General features: G+C 38.9%; 1 protein-coding gene and 1 long non-coding RNA gene across 2 annotated transcripts in view; one reads left to right on the top strand and one right to left on the bottom strand.

Annotated features, from left to right (window-relative positions):
• Positions 1-1,593: 1,593 nt before the first annotated feature.
• LOC141554666 (uncharacterized) lies at positions 1,594-22,593 on the top strand. The gene is made up of 5 exons (XR_012485915.1): positions 1,594-1,675; positions 5,029-5,105; positions 9,418-9,549; positions 16,567-16,843; positions 22,505-22,593. It is a non-coding gene; the product is annotated as an uncharacterized LOC141554666 (long non-coding RNA).
• A 639-nt stretch (positions 22,594-23,232) lies between these two features.
• Positions 23,233-26,084, bottom strand: part of STON1 (stonin 1) — a 63,328-nt gene continuing 60,476 nt past the window's right edge. Inside the window, exon 4 of the mRNA XM_074286794.1 lies at positions 23,233-25,408. Coding sequence (XP_074142895.1) covers positions 25,334-25,408 — 75 coding nt within the window. The 3' untranslated portion in view covers positions 23,233-25,333. The remainder of the gene's footprint in view (positions 25,409-26,084) is intronic.

Below are 26,084 nucleotides of genomic sequence, written 5' to 3'. Positions count from 1 at the left end.
AAAACCAGAAAGGTAAAATAGGACTAGATTATGGAGGATCTTACAAGAAAGCCAAAAAAGCCAGTTAGACTTATGCCTCCATCAATAGAAAAATCACCATGGATCCTTCAAGACATTGATGAAGCATCCCAAGACATATCTGTCACTGTGTTGTAGTTTGCAGTCCAATATGAGTATTGAAGGAATTGGGCTCTTGGAAAAGGTTGTTTTCTGAAGTGATGTTTTTAGAAAGAGTCATCTGGTGTGGAGGATGTCTCAAGAGGTAAGTGAGAAGGTTGTAAAGAGTAATCCAAGCACAATATAATAGCACTCAGAACAGTGAGAAAGGGACACAGCCAAAGGAAGAATTACCAGAACTTTTAAAAAGCTTAAATGTAGGAATTTGGGGCTGCTTGGTGACACAGTGGATAAAATGCTGGTCCTGGAGTCAGGAGGCCCAAGTTAAAATCTAGTCTGTGGGGTTCACTTCACCCTGTTTACCTCAGTTTCCTCATCCATAAAATGAGCTAGAAAAGGAAACGGCAAAGTACTCCACCTTTGCCAAGAAAACTCCAAATGGAGTCACAGAGAAACAGACATGACTGAAAAATGGCCAAACTACAATTAAATATGGGAATAAAGAAGGAAACATCAAAGATTAACTCTTAAGGAACAATGTATAAGACACACCTATTTCAGCATGCATGTCCCCTCCATAACTCCTCAACAATGAGATTAGTAATACAAAAAGTTTGCTTTGCCTAGTCACAAAAAGGGGACACCTCCAGGATAGAGCTTTATCTTATTCTCTCTTACCCAGAATCTGGGTTAACCCGAGCTGAAGTAAAAAATACCTTTCTCCTGAAACCCGCTCATCTCCCATTAGGAGCAGTTTTTTGCAGCTGAGTCCAATTACAATCCAAATGGCCTATTCAGGGCAGAAAAACGGCTGAATGGTATTCCTCTGGCAAATACAAGCTAAGATTCCCATAAACTCATCATGGTGGATAATTTCAAAGGAGAGTCCTCTTGTATTTCTGAAATTCTTTTTCCCCGACACAAGGAAAGTGAACTTCCAGGAAATAACACTTTATATAGGTTCAGATACTTCCAGAAAGGTTTTTAAATTCTCTGAGGTTGCCCCCAATTTACCTATCCTATCTATATCTTGTTTGTTCATAGTTGTATGGCATCTTCCCCGTTAGACTGCAAAGACCTTGAGCGAAGAGACTAGTTTGGAGTTTCCCTTTTTATTTGCCTTTCTTTGTACTTGCAGCATTAACACAGTGCCTGGAACATAGGAAGCAAAATGCCAATTGACTAACTGCAGGTAGTTGACTGCTGATTGGGTGAATGAAGTCAGAACTAGATTAAAATCTCTCTGTTGGTGCTAACCAAGTGACCATGGACAAATTGTGAGTGCTGTCAGGCAACTCTAAGATTTCATTATGGAGCAGCCATTGAGATCTGCATTGGTAGAAAGAATATCCATGCAAAGGCGTTCTTCACATTGATAAAATCAAAGATCCAGACAAAATATGACATGTAATTCGTGTAACACTTTTAGAAAAGGGGTAATGTATGAAATTCAAATGATGTCTTCTGTTTCTACAGCTCTTTATGATTTACAAGGTACTCTGCACACAAAAAACTTTTAGAGAGATGAAGCACAGATATTATTATCCCTAATTTACAGGTGAGTTAGCGGAAGAACAGAGAAATTATAATATGATTTCTCCAAATTCACATGGTTGTTAAATGCTAGTTTCTAACTCCAAGACCAATACCTAAATTATATTGTACATTAGCTTTGAGAGGATAGCACAAGAAGTTTCTGATCATTGACTTACTCATTTAGAAATAAAATTTTAAATCAAGTTACATAAAGGATGAAGTCACTAGAAAACAAACTAGAAGACCCTACTGCCTGCTGACCTCCAACCTCACATATCCAACTGCAGTTCAGGTCTTAAACTGGATGTCCAAGAGACATGAGACAGCTAAGGGCTGTGGCAGAACCTAGCCGTAGATAAGTCTCACCCTCTGTTGTCCTCAGTTTGCTCGTCTGTAAAATGGAGGTAAAAACATCACCTACCTCCCAGATTTCTTGTGAGATCAAATGGGATAATAACTGTAAGGTGCTTGGCCCTGTGGCTAACATATAATAAACATTAGAGAAAGGTTGAGGGGGGTAGTTCAGTCATGTCTGACTCGTCATGACCCCATACGGGGTTTTCTGAGTGGTTTGCCATTTCCTTCTGCAGTGGATTAGGCAAAAATTAAGTGACTTGGCCAGAGTCCTACAGCCCATGGATGTCTAGCTGGATTTGAACTCGGGGCTTCCTGACTTCAGACCCAGAACTCTATTCCCTGATCCATCCAGCTACCACTTGAGCTCCTAGCTGTCTCACACGAATGTTACCGTGACTAATTCTAATTCCAAGCATTACTAGGGGTAGAAGGAAAATAATCTCGGGGCTAAGAGATTTATCTCGGCTCTCTTTGTTATGGACAAGAGCTGGGAACTATGGGAATGCCAATCAATTCCAAGTTGTGGGATACTGCTGTGCTGTAGGAAATGATGAGCTCGTTGATTTCAGAACAGCGCAGATAGACTTACACCAAGTAATGAACAAAATGAGCAGAATCAGGGAAAAGCTTCTTTAGTAACAACAATATTGTTTAAGAACAACTCTGAGCCACCAAGTCATTTTGACTATCACAAATGCCCAAATTTAACTCTAAGGGACTACAAAGGACAGACTATAAAAGAAGATTCTATCTGCATCCAGAGAAAGAACTGAAAATAGAAGTGTGTATAGAATGATACACGTACACACACATATTTGTGCCTAATAGTCACCATCTTTATTGCAAGAAGGGAAAGGAAAAGAAAAAAGGGAAGAAAAGAAACTTACATGATAACTTTATTATATGTTTAAAAGGAATGGCAAGTTATATATAATAGATTTTCAGTTTCATGTACAATCATCTTTTTTATTCTGTTATGTTATAGAAATATTTGTCATATCTCATAAATTAAAAAATAATTTTATATTAACTATGATTATTACCTTAAACCAAATACATCCAAAATAGAGTTTATTATCTTTTCTTCTAAATCCTCCTATTTACTATAGAGGGCAACCCCATCCTCCTAGTCTCTCACGTGCACAATGCAGGAATCATCCTCGTGAACTTCCACATCCCGTATCCAAACTGTTGCCAAAGTCTACTCCAGTGTTGGCCCTCATCATCTCACATCGGGATGATTTCAACGACTTGTTGGAGGGGTCCCCCTTCCAATCTATCCTCTTCATCTTTAACATGATTTTACTAAAGTTCAGGCCCAACTCTACCCCATCCCTCTTTACTCAGTAAACTCCAGCGGCTCCCTCTTGCCTCCAGAATACAGAATCCCCTATTTGTCATTCAAAACCCTTCATAACTACCTTCCCAGGCTTCCAGCAATCCAGTGACACTGGCCTCCAACGTTCCACGAGCAGGACATTATCTCAGCTCCTGGCATTCGCCCTGACTGTGTCCTCCAAGTCTGGAATGTTCTCCCTGCTTAACTCTGCCCCCTTGACTTCTTTTAAGTCCCAAATAAAATCTCATTTTTTACAGCAAGCCTTTCCCTACTATTTTTAATTCTAGAGTCTTTCCTCTGCTGATTATTCCCTATTGATCTTGTATATAGCTTGCTTTGTATAAAACTGTTTGCAAACTGTTCGTCTCCTTAAGGGCAAAAATTGTCTTTCACCCCTTCGGTGTCCCTGGTGCTCAGCAGTGCCTGACACATAGGAGGCACCTAAATGTTTATTGAGTGTGTGAATGTATGTATGTGTATGTTACATATCTATATATATATACACCACAAGCTACACAGAATCACAGTTCCAGAAGGTTTCTCAGCAAAGGTGTCGGTGGCTTAAATAAGGTTTTAAGGAACTTTGCACACCTTAAAGCAATATATGTTTCATGTGTTTTCATTATTGTCGTTATCTAGTCACCAGGCCTCCAATCTGGTGATGACATCATTCTCTGAGCTTGCTGCCATACTCCTGCTGAGCTCAATTCATATTTATAGAACAGTACAAGGATGCACTGTAAATGTTTAACAGGGAAGAGTGGGAGAGGAGGAACAGAATGTATGCATCTATTAGTTTAATCTGCATTATTAATACATTCTTTAGTCTAGATAATCAATAGAACACTTTTATAAGTGAGAAAAATGAGATCCAAAAGGTAATTATCCAAGATGGCCCAGATTGTCAATTGTCATGGTACCCTGGCTTCTAGTCCAATACCCTCTCTATTATAAATTGATAGTTGGGGACTTAGAACTGTAAGATGTATGAATCTGTTCAAAATGAACATAATACTACCAGACAGAAATACAAGTAATTTAGCTGCATTTCTTTAAGAAAGGTCGATTAGGATTTGTAATCATTAACACTCTTTCCCTAGTCGAGATGTGATGCTGTTCCTCATTTGTAGGATAGAGCTGCACAGAGATAACAGGCAGGGTGGTCCCCTCGTTCTTCTCTCTCACCTTCACACATTAGGGTCCTTCTCCCTCGGCATTCTCTAAGAGCTAGTGTGAGTAACAGGGTTAATGATGCTGTCCTGAGAGAAAAGGAGAGTGGGAGGCTTTCTCAGGGCACAAAGGCCTCAGTTGTGTTACGGAAATTAAGGCATTATAATAAGACAATCTCCTAGTCCAAAGTCTTTGGATTCACTTGAATCAAAGATGTAAGGAGTCTATCTTAAAAAGGTTTACTCAATTTCAATTCAGTTCTGATTTCCTGATACTAAGAGATAATGTTGTTAGGGGTGACCAAATTAAGGATGGAAATGATATCTTGTCTAATTCAATTGAGAGTGGTTGTTTTTTTTAATTTACCTTTGGACAATTTTAAAGGGGACTCCTTAGAACAATAGTATTTAATCTGAGATTTATGAATTTACTTTTTAATATATATTGTGATAACTGTATTTCATAAGAATTGGCTTCCTTTGTAATACTATGTATTTTATTTTATGCAGTCTGAGAAAGCTTCCATTAGTCTCATAGCACACAAAAGCCTGGGATCAAGAAGACCATGGTTCAAATCCAGCCTCAGGTACCTAATAGTTATAAGACCCCAGGAAACTCATTTAATCTCTCTCCTAATTTCCTCAACTATAAAATGAGGGTATTTAATAGAGTTGACCTCTCAGGGTTGTTATGAGGATCAAATGAGCTAATAATTTTTATTTTTTTTATTAATTTTATAATTATAACATTTTTTGACAGTACACATGCATAGGTAATTTTTTTTTACAACATTATCCCTTGTACTCCCTTCTGTTCCGAATTTTTCCCCTCCTTCCCTCCACCTTCTCCCCTAGATGGCAGGCATTCCCATACATATTAAATATCTTATAGTATATCCTAGGTACAATATATATGTGCAGAACCGAATTTTGTTGTTGTTGCAAAGGAAGAATTGTATTCGGAAGGTAAAAATAATCTGGGAAGAAAAACAAAAAGCAAACAAACAAACAAAAAAATGCTCACAGTTTACATTCATTTCCCAGTGTTCCTTTTCTGTGTGTAGCTGATTCTGTCCATCATTGACCAATTGGAATTGGATTAATGAGCTAATATTGTAAGACTCTTAGCACAGTGCCTTACCCTATGCTATGTATATAGTAGTATTTAAAAAGTACTTCTTCCATTTCCTTCCCTTTCCCTTGAATCTTGGTCCTTGGACTCCAAATCTAGGATGCTTTCAGCTATGTAATTAAGTCTCATTAATTCAAAGAGGACCTTGACTCTAAATGTAGCAGCCACTTGATTTCAACTTAGGGGAGAACAGTGGGTGTGCCTAATTCATGAGAAGGTCACTTTCAATTAAGAAAGGAAGATGAAGCCATCATTTCACAGGAGTGTTATCCAAGGATCCAAAATGATAATGAAATAAACACACCGTATTTATTTCAAATAATCATAGTTCTTATGCCATGCTTTCAAGTACAGAGATGAAATATGTCACATTCAAAAGGTATTTTCTATGTGAAAATTCAAATTTTTCAATGAAATGATCTAAATGAGGTCATTCATTGGACAGTGGCTATCATTATAAGATAAATGGAGTTATGGGAGTTGATTACTGGAATAAATAGGGAATGAAAAGTACTACTGAGCCCTGGTTTTTCTTTGAGCAAAATACTAAGCAATATTGATGGAAATTGATGTTCATAATTTTCTCAGGTCCTATTTGTAAAAAAAAATGCTTTGCAAATTTTATTTTTATAACACTTTTCTTTAAAGGTTTGAGTTCCAAATTCTATCCTTCCCTCCCCTCAAGATGATTAAACAATCAGATATAGGTTATACCTGAGCAGTTAGGTAAAACATTTCTACATTTTGTACTGGAAGACTAGAATAAAAGAAAAAATGAAGGAAAGTGAAAAATAGTATGTTTCAGTCTGTATTCAAACAATATCAGTTCTTTCTCTGAAAGAGAATAGTAATGCTTCATCATTAGTCTTTTTTGGAATTTTCTTAGATCACTATATCATGGAGAATGACTAGGTCATCCACAATTCTTGATCACAATTTTTCATTGCTATTACTGTTATCCTGGTTCTGTTCATTTCACTATGCATCAATTCATGTTACGTCTTTCCAGGTTCTTCTGAAATCATCTTATCAAGCCCTATTTTAAGTAAAGAGACCCTGTATATTTTGTATCTGTTAATATTAGTTTCTATAAAATAGATTAATCATTAAATTGGATTCATTTCTTAACATTCTTTATTATCTCATTTCTCCTTTTTTGGCGAAATTGGCATCATCCTTCCAATCATGCAGATATTTAAAAATGATTCAGATCTGACCTCTATACACTCCTCTCTGGATCTCTTCACATGTACAGTTCATTGCCAGATATTGTCATTTCCACCTTCATTACATCTCTAACATACATCTCCTTCCTTCCACTCACAGGCATACCATGTTAGTTTAGGTCCTCATCACCTGTCACTTATATTATTGAAATAGTTTTTTTATTGGTCTCTCCTAAAAATCTTTCTTCACTCCAATCTGTCTTCCACACAGTAGCCTCAGTAATTTCCAAAAGCTTAAGTCTCACCATGTCATCCTTTCTACTCAATAAACTTCAGTGACTCCTTCTTTTCTCCAGAATTAAACATAGTCTTGTGGTATAAAGTCTTCCCATCTTTCCAATTTTCTTAAATTCTATTCCTCTCCAAGCCCTGTACAATTGGCTCATTCTGGCCTTCTTGCTGGGGGATATTTCATGTCCCCTTTCTACAACTTTGCATTGGCTGTTCCCCAGGTCCAAAATGCTCTCCCACCCAATATCCAATTCTTAGAATCTCTGGCTTCCTTTGAGACTCAATCCAAGAGCCACCTCTTCTTGTAGTATTCTTTCTAACACCCTCCCCCCAGTATCTAGTACCATCTTCTCTAAATTTATCCTCCAAATATTTACTCTACACTTATATGTTCTAATTTACAGATGCATTCTGGAAAAAAAGGTAGGTTCTATAAGGAGAGACACTATTTTTTGTTTTTTTCTTTATATTTCTCACACTTAGCCCAGTGCTTGCCCAAAATACCTGATAAATTCTGCTTGGTTGATTGTAATGAAAATTATGATGTGATTATTGTGGCCTGTACCTTATGGAAGCAAATGATCAGAAATGTTCATCAGCTTCTGTGCATTGTTGAGATCACATTGCAGACTGATGCATTTTTTATATTTCATGTTTATCCTATTGAAATCCAATTCCCTTGCAAGTCAAGTCATCACCCTCATGATGTCATTTAGTCTTCTTCAAGAATGAAAGATGAATAACAATTTATAAGAAGTAGTTGTCCTTTGGAGACCCAAGTCAAGTTGGAGAGTGCTGCTAATTCTTCTCCCTTTCCCCTTTTCCTTCCCCTTCCCTTTCTTCTTTCTCTTTTTCTTTCCTTTCTTCTTTCTGTTCTTTTTCCTCTTCTTCCTCCTCCTCCTTCTTCTTCCTTCTCCTTCTATCATCTTTTTGTCTCACTTTGTTCTAGCCTTTAATTATTGAATTGTCTCAGACAAACAGATCTGGAGAAGACCTTAATTTTAAAAGGCCATCACCCACTGCATCCTCTTGTCTTGCCACGGGACTCTGATGACTGGAGGAAGGAGTGAAGCTGATGATCTTGTACATGTCTGCCTCACTTAAATCCAACTCACAAATCAAGACATCACAAGGTGATATCATCTATCTGCTTTGAGAATGAAGGATGAACAATGACAATCCCACCAGTATTTCCTTTGCATTGATTTTAAATATCTTTATACTTCAATAACATTTTTTCTAAAATTCCTATTCACTAAGTATCTTTTCTAAAGTCAATTTACAATTACTCTTCATATCAGTCTTTAGTTCCCTCTAAGATTAAATTTGTTCTATTCAAGTATGTACCAATTGATTTATGTTCTTTCTCTGATTAGGATGTTGAGAACAGGGATTGTTTTTTTGTATTTTTACCTTTCTTTTCACTTGGCACATAGTAGGAACTTAATAGAAACTCCTGCTTTAAGAAAAAATAAACAGTATTTCGATTAGCTTAAGTATGTAACACATCCCTAACACCAACAAATGTTCTTATCCTGCATTAGTACAATATAAGTGATCACGTGTTTATCTCCATGTGTAAATGCCCTATTAATAAACTCTGCATAGCTTTTATTGTAACACTCTGCATATCTAAAAGGTACTATTTATAACGATCAATTTAATGCAAGATGTATAAGATATGTTTCATTGTTAGGCTTCCCTCCTCCCCCAATAACTTTTTAAAGGTCTTTCACAAATTTCATCAATAAGATTTCTTTTATTTATCACCTAACAAATTATTCAATTTTCCCTTCCTAAACCACAATCATTCATGAATAGAAATCACTTACAAGTGCAATTTTATTATCTTTTTTTTTTTTTAATCCCCAACCTAATCCACACCTGGAAAAGATGAAATACAAGACCAATTTACTGAATTTACAATTGTGATCTAAAGGACCAAAAAGCTCTGTTTCAGAAAAACTACCTTTTCTTTCTTTTTAATTGGTCTTGTATTGCAGAAAGCAAATAATGGGGTTGAATAGTCCCTGAATAAAGAAGGCTCCCCCCAAAGCTGTCATCTGCTGAGTCTCTGCAGCCATGTCTGGCGTAGGAAGCAGCAGATTTCTTTGTCCTATAAAGCCTTTAAGTGCACAGTAATGGGAACAGTCTCATTTGTTCCCCGCATCAGAGTGAGGTTCTGGGCACATTGTAGGTAGGTGTTTAATAATTACTTGTTGACTTGAATTAAAAAAAAAAAAATCTTCAGGAGGATGAGTTAGGTGAGCAAATTCCGTATGTCACATGCCCTTTCTTTGCGATTTCCAGGGTGACTTCTGCAAGGCTAAGTCAGAAGACTCTAGCTATCTGGCCTTCCTTTAGGGACAAATAGATAATTCTGTCCATCCCAAAAAATACTGCGAGTAAACCACCCACTCCTCGATAACGTCTGACGTTCCGGTAAGAAGGACAAAGCCTTTCATTCTGTGGTGAACATGAGGATTGAAAATGCTAATGTTTTCTGGGGGAGGTAGCACACTAACTGAGATGCACACTAAGATGTAAATTACTGATGTCAGCTCCTTTATTTAGAGCAGTTTTAATAGAGAGGAAATGGAGAATAGAACAGTAGGGCACCAGATACCTGAAGGAGATCTGGGGGACTGGCATCAGGAAAGGCGGAGAGAAAGAGCCCAGGGAGGCCTGGATTCCCCCCACACTCAAATACACTTTATCTAATGCACAATTTTGCCCAGGGCTAGCCCTCGTCCTCAGCCTCGGTTTAATTTAGACGTTTGTCCTTTTCCAGGGACTACATATGGAGGCCTTTAAAAATGCTTTGGAATATCTCAAAATAATTTGTTAGAGAGTCAGGCTACTGGCATTTAACAATGTGACTGGTTGAAGATGCTCTTTCAGTGCCTTTTGAATGGCAGTTAAGGACATTTTGATGGAATTCTCTCTGAATGGTGTGAAAAATCCCAAATAAAACCCACCTCAAAGGGGGTATATGCGCAATTGAACCTTTCCTTGTCCCCACACGCATGAACAAAGGCTTCCTTGGCGATATGAAGCAAGGAGAGAAATGATTTAAATGCTGGCATCCTCAAAGATATTTCATTATCCAAAACACAGAAATTCCAAACATTTACTCTCTGTGAATTTATAATATATAATAGTTAATATTATGAATTATGAAATTATGGAATGCCCAAAGCAATATGTTGGAGAACATATATTACAAGTACTGGCCAAAAAGCCTAAGAAAATAAAAACAAAGTCAAACTTGAAATCAGTGGTCTTACAGGGTCCAGAGATCCAATGCAACCTAATTTCCTCCCCACCTTCTCTTGCTCCTTCTCTCCTCCATGGCCTGATGAGACAGTTCTGAATCCAATTCTTTATCTAACAAAGAAAATCTGATTTTAAATAACCTGCCTCAGGAGGCAGTTATAGTACAGTGGGATGGTAAGACCTCTTGGATTTGCAATACAGGTTCAACTTCTACTGCCACTACTCGTGTGTAAGTTGGACAAGTAAATTAAACTCTAGCAGACTTGTAAATGAGGAGAGTTGCATCACATCAGAGATCTTTAACCTTGGGTCTCATTGACAGTTAGACAAGAGAAGAGAAACTGTGAACTTGAGGAGGGAAATTACATTTTTATTTTCACTGACCCTTGATTTTCTTTTAATCCTACATATTTTATGCATTTAAAAACCTTTTTCTAAGAAAAGATCCACAGGCTTCACAGCCCAATCAAAGAGGTCTGGGACACAAATGAAGACTTAAAGACTCCCATTAAAGAATGATTCCCAAAGTCTTTCCTGTTCTAAATCCTATGATCCTTTATGAACATCAAAGATTTGGAAACATTGTCTGGTGCTTAGGCAGAGTAGAAAGTAGGGAAAGTTCTGTTCTTTTGTTATCCTCTTTACCTTTTTCCATGAAGACAAAAAGCTCAGGAATCCTTGGGGGATATTCTTCTGTTTTAGCTCAGGGGAATATTCTCTGCTTTTGGCTCAGAAGGCTTTCCTAAGCGCCTGGGGGAATGTGAAGGGCCATCTAGCTCTGACCTTGCAAGTACACTGGCTATGCTATATCAGAAGTAGTTAGGTACATTATAAATAACACAGAAAACACAAATAGCTTACTCTGACCTCCCAAGTCCATGGCATCTTTAAATGGGTATCTTTTGAAACCCACAGAACTCATTCTGCCCCGGGGTCAAAATATTTAAAACCAGTTGAGAACAAGCAGAATTCATGGCCCATGGGATACCGTCAGGGCTGATGGCAGGCATCTTACTTGGTGCTGGTCTCTAGACCAAATGGTACCTGAATACTGCACACCAGAAGGATGCTGTCAAGTTGTCACAGCAACAAAGTAAGTCACATCCTTGGAAAGGGTTTGGGATCTTGAAGGGATATTAGCCTGAGGCCAGGCAAGATTGCAGCACCATTATATAGAACATTGACATCAGGAGAAAGTGCTCTTCTATCCCACCTCCCAGTCCTAGACTGTCCTGTGCCGCCCTATTGAAGAGACCAGTATTCCAGATGTCAGCGCGCTGAAGAAAAGCCTACTGGTTATAGCTCCCCTGGGAGCTTTCTTTTTCTACCTGAAGACTTCTCACAAAAGGAGTTTGTGGGGTTGACCAAGGCTTCCTGTAAACTACTGCGCTCTAACTGCTCACTTGGTGGAAGTTGACATTCTCCTCGGGTCTCTGTTCCCCTTTTTTCCGAGCTCAGCTCGGCTCTCTAGGAAACTCCTTCTCCCAGGTCCTGTCCCTCAGCTGTTATGGCCGGCTCTGAGCCCCCGTCTTTCATGTCAGGCCAGCCTGGTCTCTGCTAATTGGATTCTCACTTCAGTTTGGACCAGTGACTCAAGAGAAGAAGTTCCTGTAGGTCCAACATTGAGAAATACTTTGCCTAAATGGGACCACTTCCTCCTTTCTCCAAGTTGTGGGAGAAATCAGTTGGCTAATGTTACGTAATGCAGTCCCTGAGTGAGCCTCAGGGCAGATCACTTTCCCATTCTTGATAATGCCCCAAAACATCATCTAGGGGACCGAATACTAAAAATTCTATTTTTTTGGCTTCTTTTGCATCAGTCTGGAGTTTCTTCTGGAAATCTCAAAATATAGAGCGCATAATAGAGTTCATGATAAAAGATCCCCAAATCCTGTATAAATGTTCAAGATAGCAATAAACAGTGGGCACGGTTTAGCATTTATTTCACCCCATAGAAAATGAAGAAAACACGTAAAGGACTCATAAAAGCCGCCTCCTCCAAACAACAACAACTACGGTTCTCCTTCTTTGGTGAGTCCTGTCTTTTTCTCAGGGAATTCACTTCAAAGTCCCTCATACCTAGAGTTCCACTCTTTTGTTTGGGTTCCTTAAAAGGGAAACAAACTTGAATTTGCTAAATTCTGATATTCTAGTGAGTCCCACTTTCTTGTAGGGATACAAACAGGTCACCAGCCTCAGAAAAAACAGACTTGGGATCCTTCAGAAAGGCTGTTCCCTTCAAAAAGAAAAGATTGGTAGAAGAGCATTCCTCTTCCCATCAGACCTGCCCTCTCCAAATAACTCATGGCAACAACAGATGGCAAAATACAGATGTTTTCTCTTCCACATCATGGTCCCCCAGCTGTGAGGTCAGATATATAAGCCTCTTCTTCCCAAGAAGCTGACACTTTTGTCTCCAAAGGTGGGTCTCAGAACTGTCCATTGCAAAGTTCCTAGAGACAAACCAGAGATCAATGCTATCTGGAATTTACGCACACGCGCGCACACACACACACACACACACACACACACACACACACAAATCTCTCTTTCTCTCTCTCTCTCTCTCTCTCTCTCTCTCTCTCTCTCTCTCTCTCTCTCTCTCTCTCTCTCTCTCTCTCAAAACTCTCCAAGAACTTGTCATTGCCCACAAAATCCCATCTTCTTTCCCTCTTGAAGTCTGGCTCTTGGAATTCTCACTGGGAGGTTGCTAGGGAGACTGACACTTTTAGGAAGTCCCGTTCTATCATTAGAAGGCTGGAGTTTGATCATTTGTGCTACTGGACCTAGGGACTTCCCTCTCCTGGGGCCTTGGGGTTGACAGCAGGTGAAAGTAGAACCAGCCTTTGCACAGCCTCTCCAGGACTAGGTTCAGATCCAAGAACTTGGGCATTCTGGAGGATGCGAGGTTCTCTGTCACTGGCCAAACCGCTTCCATTTCTCAGTCAAAGGCAAAGGGCATAAGTGGTTTTACCTTGCTCTGTAACCCCAGAATTTAGTACAGCACCTGGAACATTGAAAGCAATAAATAAATGATTGTTAATTGATGGATTGGTCCTATGGCCCGCTGGCGAGCTGTGGATCCCAGGCTCAGCACAAAGTGATTTGTACCACTGCAGAGATCTTATTCCTCACCTCTGGGCAAAAGGTCCCCACGCAGCCCTGCCTGGGCTGTCTCGGGTCCAGACTTTCCTTGTCAGCTTGACTAGCTCATCTTCGGCAAAGCCCCATTAGTTCTGGCAAGGCTGACAAAGGGCACCCCACCAGTTGCCGCATTGATGCAGCTCTGAGTTATGAGCACCAACGCTTCCATCAGGCCCCGACTCCAAGTGTAAAATACAAATCACCGAGGAGTAGCTGAGCTGGCTGGGGAGACAAGTGCATCTCTTCATCCAATGCCTTATCTTGAGGTGAACACGGCATCTTTGGGCCCCGGGACTTGAGGAGGACAGCATATTTCTCTCTGGGGCCTCAATCTTTTATTTCAAAACAGAAACAAAGTACTTTTGCTGACAAGTCCCAGCCATTGACTGATAGACATTTAGAGCTTCACTGAACCCCCAAAGGGGCCATTTTAAGCCCTCTTCAGGGTCCAGCACAGAGCTCACATTCAATCACATAAAGCCTTAACTGTGTTTTGAGACTCTACTGAATGTGAGGGTCACGAAATTATATTTATTATCAGTAAATATTTTATTTGTATACCTGCTTTATATACCTATATGCCCAGAGTCATGTAAAAATTTATTGGGTGAAAACAGATGGCAAATGGAAAAAGTTTAAGAAGCCCCGACTTAAAGGACTGCCTAGAGACCCCCCCTACTTCCTGCAGGGCCTTCTAGTGTCAAGGGGCTGCTGGGGCCAGAATATTGAGAGAAGAAGGAAGAGGGAATCAGATGCTATCTTCTTGGAAGAAGTGGCCAGGACCTACCATAATCTGCAAAGAGCTTGTGTAGCAAGGTGAGGAATGGGAGAGGGGGCCTTGGAAAGCAGCCCAGGAGCAAGAGCCCCTGGTTATATGGCTGCAGTGTTTGTTCACCCTCCCTGTAGAAGAGCATCGGGAGCTTGGAGCACCGGGTCAGGTACAGCTGTGGCCGTGTGCTCTGGTGACCAGGAGCTGGTACATCGGCACCCAGAAGAGAAACAATTATAATGGAAACCTCCACCAAAAGCCCATGGTGGCCACTTGCCTAAGAATCCCACTTCCCCTAAAGGCATTCGACCTTGTTGCAGAAAAAGGGATTGTCTAAAGCCAGGCCTTGCATGTGACTGTACTTTATTGCTGCAGAAAATAAACCAGAAATCACTGCAGCAGACCAATACAAGACCTCCAAAGGGACAAAACTAACTAGAATTCATAGGGAATACAAGCAATAAATCTTTCTGCAACACCCCCCAGCATCCATACATAACAAATTCCACGTTGAAAATCAGATATAATGGAAAGTAATATTCCTCAGTGTTCTCTAAATATAAATATTTAGAGAGAGGCTTGCTGTTTAAATTCTTGCAACTTTTCCAAATTGTTATTGAGCTGCATTCTCACTCTTAAGAATTAAGAATACTTTTAAGTGTTTGTTCATTGCATTAGTTTTAATTATACTCCACAATATCTAAATATGATTTACAAAACGCCCGGGGATCTTCTATTAATCTTAATACAGGCTCTACCACATTCGAATACTGCTGTCTATAAACCCCACGCCTAGTCTTGAACGCCCCCTTCTGATTCCAGAATGAACTGTCGGCTCTATTCCCTAAAATTTAAAGCAATTCTCTACTAAGTTCAAAATGTGCTCCCAGATAAAAATGTTAACCAAGAAAAAATAATTTGTGGGATCTAAGATAAGGTGAATTGACGATTAGCTGTGCTCTTCCAGGTCCCAAAGGGATTGTAAGAATGGTGATGTGAGAACTGCAGCTTGAGAGAGTGGCCACTTCCCTGGGTACTGACAGGAGGGTGTTTGGGGAAAAGAAGCCCCTGGCATTCCAGGAAAAACGAGGGCCACAAGGGTGCCCGCTGCCAAAGGGAGCGGAGGGGAAGCCCGCCCTCACGCAGCTTCCCAGCACAGCAGTTTGTCAAAACATTAAACTGAGGGGGAAGAGAAAAGCTCAGGAAAGAGGAGGAAGCTCTAAGGGCCCAGTGGGAATCAGCGACCCATCAGCGAAGCAGCTAAGGAGCGCCCAGTGCCAACTGCTGGACTTGAAGATCCGGGTTCAAATCCTGACACTTCCACAGCATGCAACCCTTGGACAAAGTACTTAAACACTACTCAATAACAATGGCATTTAGCTCACGGATTCAGGATTAAATGAGATGACAAATATTGCATATAGTTTGATGATAAATGTTACATACATGTTTTATTTCCAAAATGTACATGTATATGTAAAGCTCTTTGCAAACCGTAAAACACAATATCAGGGCTAGCTATTATCATCAGGTGATACTTTCCCCGACACTCAACAGCATCCAATGTTGGCAATCTGATCTGGCTACTGCTTTCTATTTTCATGGGTAATTAATCAAGGAAAGTGGGAAGTGATTAAATATTTAAATAGTGCTACCACATCCCAGACACTGTGGAATCTCATAATAAGCCTGAGTACTATTGTTATCCCTACTTTGTATTCAAGGAAACAGGCAGTGGGAGATACAGTGACCTTCGCAGGGTCCCATGGCTAACAAGTATCTCAGGACAGAGTGGAATCCAGGTCCCACCAGCTGTGTCTGTCACTTGCCTCCTCTGGGTCGGGCTCCTCTAAAAGACTCCTTGGAGGATCATGTGAATGGAGGATTTGGGGACCCCACTGCTAGGAATCCCTCCTCTCCTGTCACCTTATCTTGTGTTTCCCAAGAGAATAAGGATCCTGGTTTGCCTTTCCCCTTCTCCCTTTATTTGGGACTCTTAAACAGAAGGAACTTGGGAACTGGATATAGTTAGTCACATGCAAGGGAAGGTCCTCCCTACGGAGAAATATGCTAGGATCAGGCATGGTTCCTAGAGAAGACAACCAACTGACATCTGAGAAAGATAGAAGCAGGAAGAAAAGGGGGAAGGGGCGATGATGGGAAAAGAGGTGAAAGCTAGAATATGATGGGAAAATAGTGATTCACAAAGAGAATTCAAAACCTTCCCCCAGGGATTCACACAGAATTGACCCTGGCTTTTTTTTCCACAGGAAGGGCGTAAGTAAGGAATGAAGCAAAGAAAAATACATCAGGAAAAAAAAAGAGCCCCATTGGTATTATTATACCACCAGCAAAATGGGACCCTTAGTAGTGAGCAAATGATATCTGGGGCAAATTGTGAGGGAACTACTGTGAATGTCTCAAATTTAACTATGCATCTAGCTAGCTTTGCCCAGCATTTACCCATGCAGGGAAAAGAGACAAGGCTTAATTATTCTTCATACCCTCCAAGAGGAGTACTTACTCTGAAAGTTCTTCAGGACATCAGTATGTAATTTTTACATTTCATTAACTTATGAGTATGCTATAATAGAAAAAAAAACAAAACAAAACATTAAAAGAGGAGCCAGAAGCATTAACTCCTTACTAGAATTAATTCTGGTAGAGTGTAAACTCTCTGAAAGCAAGGAACCTTTCAGTTTTGCCTTTGTATTCCCAGCATCCAGCACATAGTAAATACTCAATAAATTCTAGGTGCCTTGAATTTAATTCCTGGTTTTGTTGCTTGAAGCTACTTAACACCTCCTAGTAGCAGTTTCCTCATCTGTAAAAGAGATCATAGGATCATCCTTGCTTGCTGCATAAGAGATTAAATGAGATAATCTTTGTAGAAATATAAAGCATTATATAAAATTTAAGTTATTGGTACTATATGGTATATCTTTCAGATTCATTAACAGGAACCTTTTTTCCCTCAAAAAGCATTTATTAAATACCTATTATGTGCCAGGGACTTTGCTAGATACTTGCGGGCATGTTAATAAAAGACTAAGAACTAAAGAGAAGGCTTAATATTTTATCCCAGAGTGGAGAGAGCACCAGCCCTGAAGTCAGGAGGACCCGAGTTCAAATCTGGTCTCAGACACTTAACACTTCCTGGCTGTGTGACCCTGGGCAAGTCACTTAATCCTAATTGTCTCAGTAAAAAAAAATAAAGTATTTTACTCCAGAGGTAACAGGGAGCTACTGCAGTTGATTGAATGAGGGAGTGATGCAGTCAGAACTTCACTTAAAGGCAGGAGAGTGTAGGATGAGCCAGAGCCATGAATAACCAGAGGAAGGTGACCAGTCAGGACACTATGGCAGTCATCTGTGTGGAAGGTGATGAGGGCCTAAATCAATGTGTTAGTTGTATGAGTAGAGAGTAGAGAGTCTGACGTGACACATGGTGTGCAAGATGCAAGGGATTAGACATGTGAAGTAATAGAAAATGAGGAATCTTAGATTATGAACCTGAGAGATGAAAGGACCTCCGTGTCTTTGGCAGAAATAGGGAGGGCGGAAGAGAATAGGGTTTGGGAGAGGAGGCAAAGAACTTTATTTTGGACATCTCTGAGCTTAAAATGTCTCTAGGGCATCCAGTTTAAATTAATATTTGGTGCTGAGGGGCTGAAGTTCGAGTGGAAAACTGAGGCTGGCTAAATCTATGAATCCACTACATTAAAATGATGACAGCCCACTTAAGTCAATTAATCAAAAATAAGAATAAAATACTTTCATCATGAAAGCTGATAAAGTTAACCAGAGAGAGTGTGAAGAGTTCATTTCTGCTCATTCACAGATGGCTTACTTTTCTGTCTAAAGAAGCCATTCTTTTACTTGTTGATGGATCTCAAATGCATCATATACAGCTGTGTAATGCAGTACCCTAAATTTGGGGGCCGCTAGGTGGGAACAGCGGATAGAGTGCTGTGTCTGGAGTCCAGATCCAGTCTCAGACACTTAGCAGCTGTGTGACCTTGCACAAGTCACCTTACTCTGTTTCCCTCAGTTTCTTCATCTGTAAAATAAGCTAGAGAAGGAAATGACAAACCATTCCAGGATCTTTGCCAAGAAAACCCAAAATAGGGTCAGAAGAGTCAGAAATAATTGAAGAACAAGAACAAAAAATTAGGTTGTAGATCTGATAGAAGCATAAATAAAGCCATTAGAATTTAAATATGCAGAGAAATTTTCCAAAGATTTAAAGAGTTAAAAATACAGGAAATTGGAAAGATGGATTTGGAGCCAACATTCCCGGGTTCAAATTCTGTATGATCTTGGGCAAATTACTTTGCTTCTCCGTGCCTCAAATGCAGTTTTTAAGATGGCCTCTGAGATGCCCTTCTTGCTCTAAATCTATGCTCTTAGGTGCCTATGTCATTATTAGTTGCAGCTTGGCGTATTTTTATTTTCCCAGTGTATTTTATGATGCTCTACTAGCTGCATTTTAAGATGCCATACTAGCTGACTCTTACAGTACATGTGCATCTGACTTATTCAATTATTTGTTTATTGAAATTGATTCCATACCAAAAATAATGGCCACTGCAATCACCTTGGAAAAAATACATCTCACACAGAATGGTTCTTTGAAATACATCTTTAATTTTTTTAAGTCAATATGTAATTCATAAAATATTTTGTTATGACTATCACAGTATTTCCAAGCGACCCTACTTAATGTAATCACAGAAGGCCCAGACAGTCCTATTAAGTCAATTAATCAAAAAAGGAATACAATGCTTTACTCATTGCATAAAGACAGATGACAGGAAATAGCTAATGATTGGGCAAAAGAATCAGCCACAAGTCTGGGTCTATGGATAAAGCAGTAAGAGTTTCGAAAGGCGCACTGCAGCAGCTAGTCAGTCTAATGGTGGAGGCGCGGCAGCCAGTCTCCTCAGAGGGACCCCCACCCCGTTAAGCCCCCTGGGTAACTGGAGATGGTAGCATTAGCCTGGGCAGCAATGAGGAAGTGCTTGCTGATGGCCATAGAAACAGTCACCTGAAAACAGCACCTCAAATCCTGCCTTGGATTCTTATTTAGCGGGGTGATCCTGGCCAAGTCACCTTAGAGATCACAGTAGCACCCACTACCTGGAATTGTTGTGTTTCAAATGAGATATTATTTGTTAACACTTAGCCCATCACAGACAATTAATAAGTGCTTGTCACCTTCCTCCCTTGCAGAGAATTACACTTAAGGGAAACCTCATGAAGGTCCAATAAAGTAGCCAGCAAACTAGGAATTCACCCCTTGGCCACACAAATTCTCTGCCTTTATACTCATTAACATTGTACTGTAAAATTGAGCTGTTCCAACTATGCAAGGGGAAAATATATCCTAGATTTGGGGGGAAATGTTTTGTACCACTTAAATTCTAAATGCCTTTCCTAAAACTAATTAAGGCAACTAGCTGATAGTCAGAGCCAAAGCACGTCAATGAGTGACCATCGTGGAAACTCCAGGTCCTCGGGATTAACCCTAGAACTCTAAAAAGAGAAGCTTCATTTTATGGAGCCCAGACTTTGGAATAAAAGTTGGGGAAGTAGCCCCAGAGGGTTGATTAAAAGAACAGAAACTTGATCTGGGTTATATTTACTTAGCAGAGAATAAAATGATATTCTGAGCAAAGCACATTCCTTAATCGCTATTATGCATAAATTATGCATAAACAACTTAACTGTTTTAATTTTGGTTAGCAGGCTGATTATAGTTGTTGGCCAGCAAAGAAAACTTTTGCAAAACAATTTTTTTGCAAAAGAAAATTGGTACTGTTTGAATGATTGATCAATTCATCTAAACTGAGTTAAGACATCTGGAGCAATCGGTTTGGGGCAAATACTAGTCATAACTGAAGTTAGTGTTCAGTTATATAAATCATATAATCTAAGTAAGCAAGGAAATGTGAGGAAGTGAGGAAAGGCATAGAGAACTGAACTGCGTTTTGGCTTTTTCATGCATGTTAATGTGGCTAGACCATCTGCTAAATATCAGCAAGTTAGCACACTAGATTTGTGACCTTGAACAGGTGACTTTTCCTCCGAACTCAGGTTCCGCATCTGTAAAATGAGAGAGTTGTACTTCATCTTTTTAAGCTGCTACTTCTAAATCTTGTGATCCTAATGTACCTCAGCTCCACTTTCTCCATGACTCTTTCCTTTTTCGGGGTCCACTGAACATCCTAGGATAATTAATTTTTATTTTGCTACCTTAAGAAGGATCCTCTAACCATGGTGTTCAGTACTGCTAAGAACTATAACACTACATCTACAATGTCACCAAGGTTATGTTTATATCAGCAGATAGCCAGACATTTTGAACACATCTACACAGCCATCCTAGGAAACAGAGATCCAGAAATACTAGGTCTATGTATGCATCAGAAAGTTAAATGTTTCCGCCTCATGTCCAAATGAACCAACTTGTAGAGAAACAGACCAAAAATACTGACCTTCAGAGGGAAAAAAAAAACAACACCTTAATTCAGTAAGAAAGAGGAAGGGAGAGAATGATTGAACATTTTTATTATTATCAACATGAGCTTTAAAAGAAAACCACTATGCCATATTTCTTTTTCAAGGGTGAAAAGTTTCATTCTTACACAAAGAGGGAAAATTCTAAAGTCACTAAACTAAATTCAGATTTTTACAATCAATCAGCTTGACTATTTTCAGGCTCATCATCATCAAGCAATCTATTCATTTATGGGGGTCAATCTGATTTACTCCTCTTTCTAGCAGCTCAAGACTGAGTGCCTTTTGTATAGTTACCACACTTGAGAATGCTTTCTCTCTCTCTCTCTCTCTCTCTCTCTCTCTCTCTCTCTCTCTCTCTCTCTCTCTCTCTCTCTCTCTCTCTCTCTCTGTCTCTCTCTCTCTCTCTCTCTCTGTCTCTCTCTCTCTCTCTCTCTCTCTCTCTCTCTCTCTCTCTCTCTCTCTCTCTCTCTCTCTCTCTCTCTCTCTCCTGTCTCTCTCTCTCTCTCCTCCTGTCTCTCTCTCTCTCTCCTCCTGTCTCTCTCCTCCTGTCTCTCTCTCTCTCTCTCTCCCCTCCTGTCTCTCTCTCTCTCTCATCCTGTCTCTCTCTCTCTCTCTCCCCTCCTCTCTCTCTCTCTCTCTCTCTCTGTCTCTCTCTCTCTCTCTCTCTCTCTCTCTCTCTGTCTCTCTCTCTCTCTCTCTCTCTCTCTCTCTCTCTCTCTCTCTCTCTCTCTCTCTCTCACTTTCCCTCTCTTTTTGTCTCTCTCTCTCTCCCTCTTGGTATTTCTCCATTTCCTGAACCCATGCTCTCAAAGGAACAAAAAACACCAGATATAATCTGATTACACCAACCGAACCCCTAGAAAATAGCAAAACTTCATACACAAAGATTAGGACATAGTGTTGCTCAATATCACCAGGGATCATGTAGTATATGAAACTGCTTATACACAGACCAGTGACCAGTTTCAAAATCAGCAGCAGCTTCCTGTTACTGGAATCTGTGTTATATACCCTGAATAGAATTACTACCCAGTCCAAGGCAGAATTCTCAGTGGGACTTATTGCCAAGTACCCACATACCTTGCACTTGGATAACAAATGGCTCCCATTTCTCAACTGCTCCAAGGAAATGCTATCCAGTATCTCAGCAGGCTGCAGACAACAGTTAAAAGAATCACGATTTGTATTAAAACACAGGATCAGGAGCAGCCATTTGCAATCCAGTCAACTTCAGAATGGTCATTTTGAGAACTGAATTAACTTTTAATTCTAATACTTAGAATATTCTAACAGGTGCTGTCCCAGACAGTCCAGTTCACAGAGTGTGGGAACATTTATTTAGATCATACCAGAGGGCAGACTTCAAAAATCTGACAGTACCACAACGCCCCTCTTTCAGGTTTCTTTGCAATTATCTCTTACCTACTTGTCCCTAGGAGATAACATTTTACTTTTAATTTGTAAATCTAATTGACTCTTCGTGGCTTCTTGCTTGAGTTCCTATGTCACATCTGACCTCCTGTCATTTCAAAGGTCAGAAGAATTTTACTAAGAAGACCATTCCCTACCACAGAATGTTAATTTAACACTAAGTAATGAATATTTAAGGATCCTCGTAAATGTGTAAATTAACAATTATGCCTTCGCATACCGCTGTTAATGCCATCAACCTTTGCCTTCCCACAGACTCTCAGGCTGGATTTTCGAGTCCCTTTTTGTTTTATTCTGCACGCTGAATCTCAAGATTTTCCGAAGAAGAAGGCTGTCATTGTGAGGAAAGAACTCTGACAGTGGGATGCCCAAAGATAATTGCCAACTTGTGGAGCAGGGAGGGGCAATTAATTGAGTCATTAGCTGAATTTATTTCCAAGTTTAAATATTCATTAAACTCATTTGAATCAAGATCTAAGTTCTTTGTGGGCATAAAACAGGCTTAAAAAGAAATGGTAAAAAAAAAAAAAAAAAGATTCCAACTTAATTCCTTAGAACTATCTGACAGTGGGAGGATGGAGCCCACTTTTTTAATTGTTTCATGCTAAACAGATCCATGGAGTTAAAGAACTAAAGCACAGCAGATGAAAAAGAAATGGATAAAGGAGAAATTAGGAAGAGAACTGAAGGAGGGAAGATTAATAAAAGGGAAGTTGTAAACACATAAATAATTCACCCCTCACTTCATCCAAGATGATTTTTAAACATTAAATATTTGAATCCAGTGAGTCCGAGGAAGGCCTCTGCCTGTTGAGTGTAGTGACTGTAAAGGATGTGTGTAGAAAGGCATGGATCCTGCTGGGCATGAGAGGGGACAAATAAATTTAGATGAGGACCAATGGAGGGAAGTACTTATATAGATGAGGTCACAGAATCACAAAAAAATATCGAATCAATAACAGTTTTAAAAATACAAATACAAATGCAGTTAAACATTTAACTATTTTATATTACTTTATCTTTACAATAAAAAGCAATAAAAACTGCTTACTTATGCAGACCACCAAGAAATAGAAAAAAGAAAAAAAATCTGTTTTATTGAACAAATAGATTAAAATGAATGCTATACATATTAAATAACATCTACAGAAGTAAGTTTAAGTCAAACAGATAAATGTTGTCTAAGAAAATGTTAGACTACTTATTGCTTCAATAGGTGACTTTAGCAGATAATGACAAGTAGCTTTTAATAATATTTAAAACTGAACTGTAAGTGAAGGATAGTCTCCCTGAGAGACTTTCTTTTCAGTATATTTATGCAGAAATGCAAGATTAGTTACACTTGGAAAACCAGCCCTTTCCCTCAAATGTGGGGGGGTAAAATCAGAAGCAGAATAAAATCTGCTAATACTGTGAGATTTTCAATAGATATTCAATGATTATAATCATTTTCTAGTGTTTTAGAATCACTGAATATAATACTTTATATCTTATGTATCCAGTTCAGAATAATCTTGTAATTTCCTTTCTACTTGTCTTATGTTTAACTTCCCCAAGGGAGAAAATATATATACACATATATATATTTTTAGCGATATGATTTGGATTTTTCTTCACTTGAGGTTTATCTCAGAGTTTTACAAATTAATTTAGGCTAATAATTTTTCCATATTCTTAGTATTTCAACTTTAGAAGAATAACACTCGTGTATTTTTTTAAAATAATCATTTGGAATTACTTGCCTATTTTAACTACTGTCCAAAATAAGACTGCAGAGTTATCAGAGCTGAGAAGTACCATGGGCCCAGCATTAGGATTCCATATTGAAAGGAATATCCTCTCAAGGAAAAGGTCATTCATTTATCTTACTGACTTGCCAGTATAAAATGTTTCTCCACATGGATGACTTCTTAGGTATTTCATATACATTCGCAGCACAAATCAAAAACCATACAAGTTCTGAAGTGGATAAAGAATATAAAGATATAATCATTAGAAATTGTGTAAAATGTTTTCTAAATATAGTCAATTCCCAGTTCTCCATTCTCCTAAAGACCACTCAGGGAAGACTTAGGTCATTTAAATCCACAATCCTGCCATACTTTGCTAAAGTGCTTTCCAAGCATTGGACTAGAGAGGACCTAGAAGCAGAGCACCTGAATTCAAATACCAGCTCTACCATTTGTTTGAACTTTATTTTCTTATCTATAAAATAAGGGTTTTGGATCAGATGAGAAATTATCCCCTATGTGGTAGAAAGTCCAGATAGTATTATCCCCAATTTACAGAAATAAAAATTGAGGCTCCAAGAGATTGAATTGATCAACCCAAAGTCATAAGACTGCTGAATAACAGAGTTGAGATTATAACCCAGATCTCATTGCACTTGCCATTATCTAGCCCTAACCTTCATTTTCCATTATGGTTTCTATGTTCTCTCACTCAAAGCCCTTTTCCAATGCCATTTGCAAGAAGTTACATTGATTGGTTTGCATTTAATCTCCTCATTCTCGAATAAGAGTACCAATAGGAAAAGAGGGTATATAAACAGGCTAAAGGAGGAAAAGCAGTAATTTGGGACAGTTGTCCCAAAGGTGTCAGACAGTGACTACCCTGGAGGAATACTCCTTTGGATCATCTAGCTACTAAACCACATTAATTTCCTTGACCAATACTGTGAAGTCTCAAGGAGAAGCCAAAGCCTTGTACAAAGGAGACTAATTTTAGAAGCAATCACAGAGAATATGACTCTCTTGAAGGTATCATTGAGTCTCTGATGGATTTCAGATGTTTGTGAGGTTTCTCCAAACACAAAACGTGGCTTTTGGTCTTTGCTATATTCTGAATAACCCAAATGTTCACAGTGGAACTTTTTCAACCCACTAGATAATTGTAGCAGAATACCTGCATTGGGTAAGAGAATTTCCTCATCTGAGAGTTCCTTTTTTCAAAAAAACAAAAAGTTCAATAGCTATTCCTATCCAATGGTAAGTCATTTGTTGGAACTTGTTATTATTGTTATTTTCTCTGAAGTATACATCTAAAGAATGGGTCACTCTTCTTCATTGTCAGATCTTGTTTCTTCTACTGAGTTATGCAGTCTCCAGCTTTATCTGGGTCTTCTCCATCAATTCTAATCCATTTCTTTTCTATTTCAACCTGTGGTACAAAATAAAACATGGGATGTATTAATAAAACACAATTACAACACCTAGTCTTTGGCTACGTGTTAGACATGGGTGTATTTTATGGGTAACTTAAGCATCCACTACTTTTTTACAGATGTATGCAAGCCACACTGTGTGCTTAGAGATACTAAGCACAGACAAGGTTCTAGGACATAACAGGGAAGGGACCCATAAATACAGTGTTTCACTAAAGTGTATATGTATTTAAATGTCAATAATTTATCATATAATTTGATAATTGATAATGTGATAATTTATCATAAGCTGGTGTTAGTGACATGTAATCTGATCATACTAATTGTACTATGGACCCCAAAGTGATAAAAAAAATGGCAGAACTAAATCTGATATTTAAATGAATTTTAAAATATTATTGGAAAGTACATATTTAGAAATGATGGTTAAATAAAAGACAAAAGATATAAAATTTAAAAAATAATTATTGGAAAATGGGAAATGTTATTTAAGTGCAGAGATACAAACAAAAACAATATATGAAACACTAATACATATTTCAGGGTAACATGATAAGGAAGTTATCTACATAATTATTTACCTAGATCTGTTGAATAGAACGGAAGGAAGACAAAGTTTAGGAATATATAATTAAGTGTAGGTGGAGAGGGGGTGACAAGAGGAATACAAGG

This window comes from Sminthopsis crassicaudata, chromosome 2, assembly GCF_048593235.1.
Source record: "Sminthopsis crassicaudata isolate SCR6 chromosome 2, ASM4859323v1, whole genome shotgun sequence".
Classification (NCBI taxonomy): domain Eukaryota; kingdom Metazoa; phylum Chordata; class Mammalia; order Dasyuromorphia; family Dasyuridae; genus Sminthopsis; species Sminthopsis crassicaudata.
This window is presented reverse-complemented; position numbering and strand designations above follow the sequence as displayed.